This window comes from Megascapheus bottae, chromosome 1 (genome assembly GCF_031878675.1).
Source record: "Megascapheus bottae isolate mThoBot1 chromosome 1, mThoBot2.hap1, whole genome shotgun sequence".
Lineage (NCBI taxonomy): Eukaryota > Metazoa > Chordata > Mammalia > Rodentia > Geomyidae > Megascapheus > Megascapheus bottae.
The window spans coordinates 31,697,906-31,707,750 of record NC_143509.1 but is presented as its reverse complement, the minus strand read 5'-3'; the positions used below and the strand labels follow the sequence as shown (position 1 = coordinate 31,707,750).

General features: G+C 43.4%; 1 protein-coding gene across 1 annotated transcript; it reads left to right on the top strand.

The window, feature by feature from the left end:
• Positions 1–8,660: 8,660 nt before the first annotated feature.
• LOC150068878 (olfactory receptor 7E24-like) lies at positions 8,661–9,620 on the top strand. The gene has a single exon (XM_090342052.1). It carries the CDS (start codon positions 8,694–8,696, stop codon positions 9,618–9,620), a length of 927 nt encoding a protein of 308 aa, XP_090198178.1. The 5' UTR covers positions 8,661–8,693.
• The last annotated feature ends 225 nt before the right edge of the window (positions 9,621–9,845 follow it).

Here is a 9,845-nt window from a genome sequence, read left to right as displayed (position 1 = left end):
AGCAATGGCCCAAGAATCGCAATGGGCGAATAGCCAATCTTGTTGTTGTGAATTATATGGGACACAGATAAAATGAGGTTCCTGACCTAAATATTTACGGGAATCCACTCGGCACATATGTATCAGATTAGCTACCAATTCGTAGTAGGGGGTCAGCACTTTGCCGGGTGTTGATGGTAGATAAAGCCATAAAAGTGGGCCATCCTGCCACAATACAGCAGTTGGGGAGTGAGAAGTAGCTAAAATGTAAACTCCCCATGGTTTAGAGTAGTCACAATAGTTCACTTGTTGCTGGGAAATTGCCTTTTCTACGATTTGGATGGCCCTCTCGGCGTCGGGATTTAAATTGCGCAAGGATGTAGGGTTGGTATCTCCTTTTAAGAGATCAAAGAGGGGTTTTAACTCTCCTGTGGACAGCTTTAGATAAGGCCGAAGCCAATTTATATCTCCTAAGAATTGCTGAAAATCATGAAGGGTTCTTAAGTGTGAAGTTTTTAATTATATTTTTTGGCTTTTAAAATAGTGTGGGCCTAATATATGGCCTAAATACGTAAAAGGGGGGTGTTCCTGAACCTTTTCAGCTGCTATTATAAGGCCAAAGAGGCTCAGATCTTGCTTTAGTTGTCCAAAGGCTTGTCGTACGACGGTAGGGTCAGAACAAGCCAACAAGATGTCGTCCATATAATGAACAATATAAACAGAAGAGAATTTTTCACGGGTGGAAGAAATGGCTCTAGCTACAAAACTTTGACATAAAGTTGGGCTATTTGCCATGCCCTGTGGGAGCACAAGCCAATGATATCGCTTCATGGGTTCTTTAAAATTAACAGAGGGGACGCTGAAGGCAAAGCGCTTACAGTCTTGAGGCGCCAGGGGTATAGTATAGAAGCAATCCTTCAAATCTATAATAATCTTATAAGTATCCTTTGGGATTGCCATGGGTGAAGGAAAGCCGGGCTGTAGGGCCCCCATCAGTTCCATAGTTGCATTTACCTTTCTCAGATCCTGTAACAGCCTCCATTTACCTGACTTTTTCTTTATAACAAAAATTGGAGAATTCCATGGAGAGTTAGAAGGGGCCACATGTCCCAAGTCTATCTGTTCCTGTACCAGCTGCTGAACTGCAATGATCTTTTCTAGAGAAAGAGGCCACTGTTCGACCCATACCGGTTCTTCCGAGAGCCAATTTATGGGATCAGCATGAGGGGCAGGACAAACAACAGCCCCCGTTAAAGAATACCCTAATCCTTGCCTCAGGGGGTGAGACTGGGGTTGGAGTGGCTCTAGCTCCCCCTGTGCTGCTCGGCCTAGTCCCCTAAAGGGGGGAGGCCTTGATCAAGTAACTGCTTAGTGACCGCAGCACTAGGACTAAACATATACACTCCCATTTTTTCCATGATATCACGACCCCATAAATTAATTGGCAGATGATCCAGGACAAATGGCTGAAAATGACCGGAGTGCCCTTCCTCATCTCTCCAAACAAGGATCGCACTGCTCTGCTGCGGGTCAGTTGCTTGCCCAATCCCCTGTAGGGAAGTCATAGAGGTTGTCAGGGGCCATTGGGCTGGCCAATGCTTTTTAGATATTACAGACACATCCGCTCCTGTGTCTAATATTCCTTTAAAGGGCTTTTCTTGTATAAATATAGTCATCTCAGGCCTCTCTTGTTTTATGCTTTGTACCCAATAGATATCAGAGGATCCAAATCCTCTCTGTCCGCATGGGGCAGAAGAATTAGCAGTCTCCCCATGAGATAAAGGGACAAGTATTAGTTGTGCTAATTTTTGACTGGCTGGGATTGATACTACGTGTTTCGGGGCAGAGGCCATAACTTTGATTTCTCCAGTGAAATCCTGGTCAATTTTGCCAGGTGTAATCTGTATCCCTTTAAGGGCTGAGCTACTTCGCCCTAACAGCAATCCAGCCACTCCCGGGGGAAGGGGACCGAAGACCCCCGTGGGGAGAGCTTGTGTCCCCATCTCTGGGGTCAATACTGAGCAGGTGGAGGAACAGAGGTCCAATCCTGCGCTGCCTGGGGTGGCACGGAAGAGGCTGGAGACTGATTTTGGGGGGTTGTTAGAAGATTTACTTGTGGCCGAGAAGAGGGAGGGACTGCCCCATGGTTTTGCGGGGCCAGAGGCTGGCCCCTTCTCCAGTTTCCCGAAAGCGGGCGGCCATTGCGATCTGTTCTTGACCTGCAATCTTTAGCCCAGTGCTTCCCTTTACCACAGCGTGGACATGTGCCAGGTAATTTTTCTCTCTTTAACTTGGCCTGGCGTGGGCATTGCTTCATCCAATGTCCTATTTGTCCACAAGAGAAGCAACGCCCTGGGGGTCTAGCAGCCCGGGCCTCTGGCCTCTGGCCTCTATATTTTAGAAATTCAGTAGCAGTCTTTCCTTGAGGAGCGGCGGCTAAAGTAAGGCCTTGTACATGGGAGGGTCCAATATCAGCACATAGTGAAATAAAGTCCGTGATTCCTCTCTTATTCCTATGGGGTCTGATAGCCGCCTGACAGGCGGCGTTGGCATTTTCATAGGCTATGTGTCTAACTATAATATTCCTTGCGTTCTCATCTTGTACTAGGTGGTCTGCAGTCTCCATTAATCGAGACAAAAATTCTAGATAAGGTTCATTCGGTCCCTGTTTAACTTCTACTAAAGTTTTTGTACGATTGGAATTACGTAACCTTTTCCAAGCCTCTTTCGCCGCAGCATTTATTTGTAAATAGGCTTCCTTTGCATAACCCAATTGATCTTCGGTGTTTTTATACATTCCCTCTCCTAACAACTGATCAAAAGTGTAAGGCAGGTTCTTAAACCTATTTGTTTCAATTTTAGCCCGACACTGTGCAGTGAACTCTGTCTCCCATAATAAGTACTCTCCTGCACTAAGGCATGCTCTGGCAAGCCGCTTCCAGTCATTTGGGCATACAATACCAGCACACGCGGCCTCTAATATTACTTGAGTAAAAGGGGCAGTTGGCCCATATTGGGAGCAGGCACTCTTTAAATCCTGCAATAGTTTAACAGTAAAAGGTTGATGGTATACTTGTTCATCCTGATCAACTAAACTAAGGAAGCATCGAGGCTCTGAAATGTCTTCCCTCTCTCTAGCAGCCTGAGCCAGGTTTAATTGTGATGCACTGTGCCTGGTTGTAGTGCCTCTTAAAAGGGATTTGTTGCTAGGGCTTTTAGGCTGGAAAGGTTGAAAAAGCGATTGGGGCCGTAAGGCTGCAGCCTGAGGCGGTGGGTGTGAGAGGTAGGATTTAGAATCAGAAACCATAGTGGCCTGAGGGTCATATCGCCTTCCTAATTCTGGGGGGGGCTCTCTGCCCTATCCCCATTTTAGATAGTACATGTAGGATTTCTTCTAACCTCTTTTCTATCGTAGCTATCCGGTCCTCCATCGGCTCATCATAACTTTCCTCCCTCATATTCAAATTTGAATTCTGATACTCAATATCTACTGGTTGTTGTTCCATTTTCAAGATCTCACTTAGACTCTCTTGGGCTGCGGCATATGGCTCAGCCTCAGGTTTTTCAGAAGGGTCCTTTAATTCATAAAGTTCCCTTAATTCAAGTTCAGCATTCTCATGTGGAGGATCTATGCCTTCACTTACTAAATTCCATACATCAATAGCCTCTACTGGGGTCTTTTCGGGGCCATATACATTATAATAATCTTTAATTCTTTTTCCTATCTGCTGCCAGGCTTTTTGGAATTCCTCCTCTATAGACCTCGGGCATGTCTCCTCGAGAAACTGTAGGAAGCTCTGAAGCACCCCTTTTTCCAACCACATTCCGTGGGCTTCAAGTAGGCCTGTTAAGATCGGTAAATATGACATATAGCTATTAACTTGACCCATAATTTTTTCTCCTGACTATACACTCTCCTAATAGTCCTACGATGTGTTACTCACCACAGGGGGGGTCCTTCGCCTTCGTCCCAGATTTTCAGGGTCCCTGTTCGGGCGCCAGTTGCCGGAGCCAGCCGGCAGCAAACCAGGGTTCGTGGATTGGGATTCCTGAAATAGGGGCAAGGACTAGGAAAAATAGAAGAGAGACAAACAGATGGAGTTCGGGAGGACTACAGCCCAAGTCAGCGGTCCAAGAAGACTGTGAGCTCCAGACTGCTGCCTAAGACGGTCTCGTTTATTTTTAGTTCCGACCTTAAATACTCTTCTTAAAACTAGGGAACTGCCAGAGGCTACATTCATACAAAATAGTAAACAAATCACATATAGGATAATTGAGAAAGGATTAACATTGCTTAAAGTCATCATGATAAGAACTGATTGACATAGCTTAAAGTCATCATGATAAGAACAGATTGACATTGCTTAAAGTCATCATGATAAGAACTGATTGACATTGCTTAAAGTCATCATGATAAGAACTGATTGACATTGCTTAAAGTCATCATGATAAGAGTTACTTCCTTGTGTATACAGCTGTGTAGGTCCAAGGTCAGGTCCAAGGTCATTGATCCCACAGTCGGTCCCCAACAGTAGAGTGTTATCCTTGAGCACAAAGAGGTTCAGGGACAGCACCCAGGCCCTGAGTTGGAGCCCTACAGCCAACAAAAAATCTGTGTAGCTGTCTCTGAGACAAGACTTGAGAGACGGTTTTGATTGTTTAACTGGGCAAGATGGTCATATATTGGATAGAGTAAAGTTTCTTTCCTCTTGGGAAAAATCAATGTAGAAAATTAATAATAGCAGAGAATGTTTCAGACCTTACAACCAAAACCACTTTATCTCTTGCAAATATATTTCACGGATTCATTTGAAAAGTAGGAGGTGCAAATATTTTCTTAAGAGTGTTGCCATCAATTGAAAAAAATATGTAGAAATGAAATCTACTCCCATAGGGAATAGTGAGAGTTCTTCTTTTGTTGTTGTTTCTCTGGTCCTGGGGCTTGAACCCAGGGCCTGGGCACTCTCCCTGGCCTTTCTCAAGGCTAGAGCTCTAGCACCAGAGCCACAGCACCACTACCGACTTTTTCCATGTATGTGGGACCAAGGAATTGAACCTGAGCCTTTGTGCATTCTAGAAGAGCACTCTACCACTAGGCCAACATCCTGGCCCCTGTTTCACGCTTCTGGTTATCAGTGTTGGACCTCAGAGGCCCAGGATTCAATGCTGAATGCTTCTGTGACCTGTGTCACCTGTGGGTCCCTGGACAAGTTCTTCACGTTGTCATCTCAGTTGTCTCTACTCCTTTCACATACACTGAGACCCAACTGAAAAAAATCATGACACTCTACGTGACTAAACATGGTGACAGATTCAGAGAATTGGGGAATGTTATTTTAGATATTTCATTATTAAGACCTTAATTTTTATTATTTTATTGCTATTGTTTTTGTTGTGTTTTGATTCTTTCCTTCAGCTCTTTTCATTTTTTAAATTGCTTTTGACTGTCAGAAATAGATTTTATTAAATGGTAGAGCAGGACAAGGGTACACATTTTAGCCAATTTCCTGCCATCTTCCTGGTATGTATAATTGCCTAAGTTTTTATAGAATAATCAGGGTCGGGGTGGGGGACATAGTCATAGATAAAAGAGTCTCAAGTGACAGGTTCTTTTCAGACCTGTTCTGAGGTGTCATCAGATAGTCTGACAGTCTGTTTTCTCAGGACTGTTCTTGTGAGGGTCTGCTACAAAAGGAGTCAGGGCAGAATGGGGCACTGGTGGCTTACCCCTTTAATCCTAGCTACTCAGGAGGCTGAAACATCAGAATCATGGTTTAAAGTCAGCCCAGATGGCAAAGTCTACGAGAATCATAGAACCTTTTCTCTATTTAACCACCAAAAGACCAGAAGTGCAACTGTGACTCAAGGGTAGAATGCCAGCCTTGAGCAATAAAAGCTCAGGGACAGTGCCCAGTCCTTGAGTTTAAACCCCAGGTCTGGCAAAAAAAAAGAAATGTCTCATGCTTTCTTCTCTGAAAGGTGAACACCAGGGACTTGTTAGGATTCTAAAATTTCCTCCTCTTGTTTAAATAGTGTTTTCTCTCAAGTATTTCTTTCTGAATCTTTGGGGTTTCTTTCTGCAGATTGTATCAAATACCTCCCCTGTGGTTATTGGAAATCCCTTGTGCCAGATTGGCCTTTTATTCCCAGATGTTCTAATCTTGGCCCAGATAGACAGGGCAGGTAGATGTCAGCATCAATAAACCTTTTGTCCCAAATCTTTGTTGTGTGGCAGAATTGGTGCTTGTTCTCCTGACACTGTACCTGAGCCTTTCCCCCCCCCTCAAAACAAGTGCTCTACCACTTGGTCCACATCTTCCTTTTATTACTTCCTTACTTCCTTTTTTCCTCGCTGCCTTCCTTCTCCTTCACTCTTTCGTCTTTTATTGGTTCATTGGAGACATGAGTCTCACAATCTTTGCCTGCCTGGGCTGACTTCAAACCGTGATCTCAACCTCCTGAGAGCAAGGATTGCAGCTGTGAGCCACCACCAACATCCAGTTTGAAAAAAATATATATATTTATACATATATATATATATGTATTTCCTATTCCAAGGTTTCTCTCCAAAGGCATTTTCTTGTGTTCTTTACACGGACTGTCTCAAAGTGTTTTGGCCTAAGGCCTCTAAGGAGAGGGACATAAAGGCAATAACATGAAGTAGAAAGATAATGAAAAAGTTGTTGTTAGAGCCAACTAGAATGGAGAGTATTGGAGATACAGGGTCCTTTTCCAGTCTACAAGATATCACTGGAATGAGTTCCCACATGCAGGCAAACTTTATATTTAAAGTTTATAAATTTTTTTGTCACTTTTGGTGTCTACAAACCTGAGCTGTATAGTAACAGAGTTCAGCAAAAGCATATGCACAGGGAAATGTCTCACTCCAACCAGAAAGACAGAGAGGCTGAGCAAGCTCAGTCCTCTCCAACGCACGGACATACCTCCAGGCACTTTGTCTCCTTCCTCCCTTCTTCACACCTTCCCATCCTCTCTTCCTTCCAACTCTTTTTCCTTTCTTCCCTTTCATTCTTTCCTTCCTCCAGCCCTTTCTTTCTCTTTCCCTCCCTCTGTCTTCCTCTTCTTCCTTCTTTTCTTCCATTTCTCCTTCCCTCCCTTATCTTTTCCTATCTTTCTTTCTCTTTCCGTCCTTCTATCCTCCTTCCCTTCCCTTCCCTCCTTTTCTTCAACCTTTCCATTCTTTCTTCCTTCCATCATTTCCTCCCTTCCTCTTTTCTCCCTTCCTTCCTTCATTTATTCATTCCTCTTTTCCTCCCTTCTCACTCATTCCCGTCTATCTCCCTGCTTTCCTTCCTTCTACCCTTCTCCCTTTCCTTCTTTTTCTTCCTTTTCATCCTTCCTCCCTCCCTTCTTTTTCCATCCATTTCCCCCTCAGTTCTTCAAGTCTTTCTTTCCTTTCATTTAGTATTATAGGTTGCCCCAGGGTCTTAGACCTGCAGGATAAGTGGTGGACCACTGAGCTACTCTTCCATTTCTGAAGGAATCCACAGAATCAACCCACAAAGGCAGCTGCACCCAGCGTGTAATCTTCTGGAGAAAAACACACTGAAACCTTCCCTTGATTCTTTCAGTGCTCAGGTCTGACTAACTTGTTTTAGAATTTATTTTTATTTTTATTGTAGAGGTGATATCCAGAGAGTTTGCAGTTATGTAAATCAGGTAATAGTACAATTTTTTGTGAACCGTGTTTCGTCTTCCCCCACTCTCGCCCAGTTTTTCCTTCCCATCCCCACCCACAAAATGTACAGTTCATTTTCCACACAGTGTCTAGTTATTGTAACTGGTATATTTATTCTACTTGTTCTGTGCCCCCTAATGCTCCCAAATACAAGCAAACTAACAAACAAAAGGAAAAGAAAACAACAATGGCAATTAAAAATTATCTCATTTCCTGGGATGACTTAGAAAAAAATCCTAGTAAGTGAAGTAAGCCAGACTGAAAGGAACATAGGTTCAGTGGTTTCCCTCATTTGTCATAATTAGTAAAAACCTTGGGCTCTCCTAGCAGAGATTTACAATAGAGCAAAACCTAGATACATAAGACCATATAGGATGAGGCTAAATGAAAGGACCTCCAGGATATGGAAATAAGACCCATATAATGTGTGACCGTTGTCCTTAATGTACTATGTTATTTCTCATCTGTTTTGCTGTCCTTGGTTATCTCATATTGTTACACTATCTTACCCTGTCATCTGATATATTGTATATATGCTTATTTGTTTACTTGAAATAGAATAGGAAAGGGGGAAAACAAGATGAGGGGAGGGGTGGGGGGAGGGAAATGAGGACAAAATCATGAGAAAGGGTATCAAGGTTTGTGAAGCAATGCACCTTCCATCTGGCGAATGTAATGTAACCCTTCTATTAATTACAATAAAAATGTATTTTAAAATTATCTAATTTCCTTTTCTGGGAGTTCATTTCATAAAGTATTATTTTATATTATCATATGCATATACCGGTATGTGCCTATAAATCAACAAGTAAACTCCCTATAGATGCATATAATTATATTTATATATATATATACACACACATATATACATATACACAGAGATGCACACACACGGGGATATGATGAATTATGTAGGATCCACTGCAGAAAGTTTTGCAGACCATTACCTGGTTGCATGCATACTACTTTATTTATTCCAGTAATCTATCCTTTCTTCAAAAGGTGTCCTAGGCACATGGAGCCAGAGAACTTAACGAGGATCCTGGAATTTTCCCTTGTCTTCTCAGAGGATCCAGACCTGCAACCCCTCCACTTTGGGCTCTTCCTATCCATCTACCTAATCACCATTTTCGGAAATCTGCTCATCATCCTGGCCGTCACCTCTGACCCCCACCTCCACACCCCCATGTACTTCTTCCTCAGCAACCTCTCCTTGGCTGACATTGGATTCATCTCTACCACTGTCCCCAAGATGCTGGCAAACCTGCAAACTCACAGCAAATCCATCAGCTACGCTGGCTGCCTGACTCAGATGGCCTTTTTTGTTTTGTTCTGCTGCTTGGACAGTCTACTCCTGACCGTGATGGCCTTTGACCGCTTGGTGGCCATCTGTCACCCTCTCCACTACCCCATCATTATGAATCCCCACCTCTGTGCCTTTTTGTTCCTTCTGTCATTGTCTATCAGTCTCTTGGATTCCCTGGCCCATTGTTTGGTGGTGTCCCAATTTACCTTCTGTACAGATGCAGAAATTCCCAATTTCTTCTGTGACCCTCCTCAGCTCCTGAAGCTGGCCTGTGATTACACGGCCACCACTGCCGTATTCATCTTTCTTATTGCTGCGGTCTTTGGTGGCCTCCCTGTCTCGGGCATCCTGTACTCTTACGCTCGCATTGTTTCTTCTGTCCTTGGAGTCCCATCAGCCAGTGGGAAACACAAAGCCTTCTCCACCTGTGGCTCTCACCTGTCTGTTGTGTGCTTGTTTTATGGGACAGGCCTGGGAGCCTACTGTAGTTCAGTTGTTTCACACGTCCCCGGGAAGGTGACAGTGGCCTCAGTGATATACACAGTGGTCACCCCCATGCTGAACCCCTTCATCTACAGTTTGAGAAACAAGGACATCAAGAGAGCCCTTCAGAGCCTGCTGACAATAACAACCTAATATATATACATATATATGTATATACATACATATATATATGTACATATATACATATATATATGTATATATATACTCATCTCATTTTTTTTGTAGATCAGGGAAATCTGCAAAACTGAAGAACTTAGAATTCTAAGCATACTTGTGAATTTTGGTGGTTTCAGTGAAGATGATGATGATGATGATGATAGTGATATTGCACTGTGAACATTGCTTTATTTGAAAATG

Excerpts from the sequence above, each read along its gene's own strand:
- LOC150068878 (XM_090342052.1), top strand. The coding sequence starts at position 8,694 with ATGGAGCCAGAGAACTTAACGAGGATCCTGGAATTTTCCCTTGTCTTC.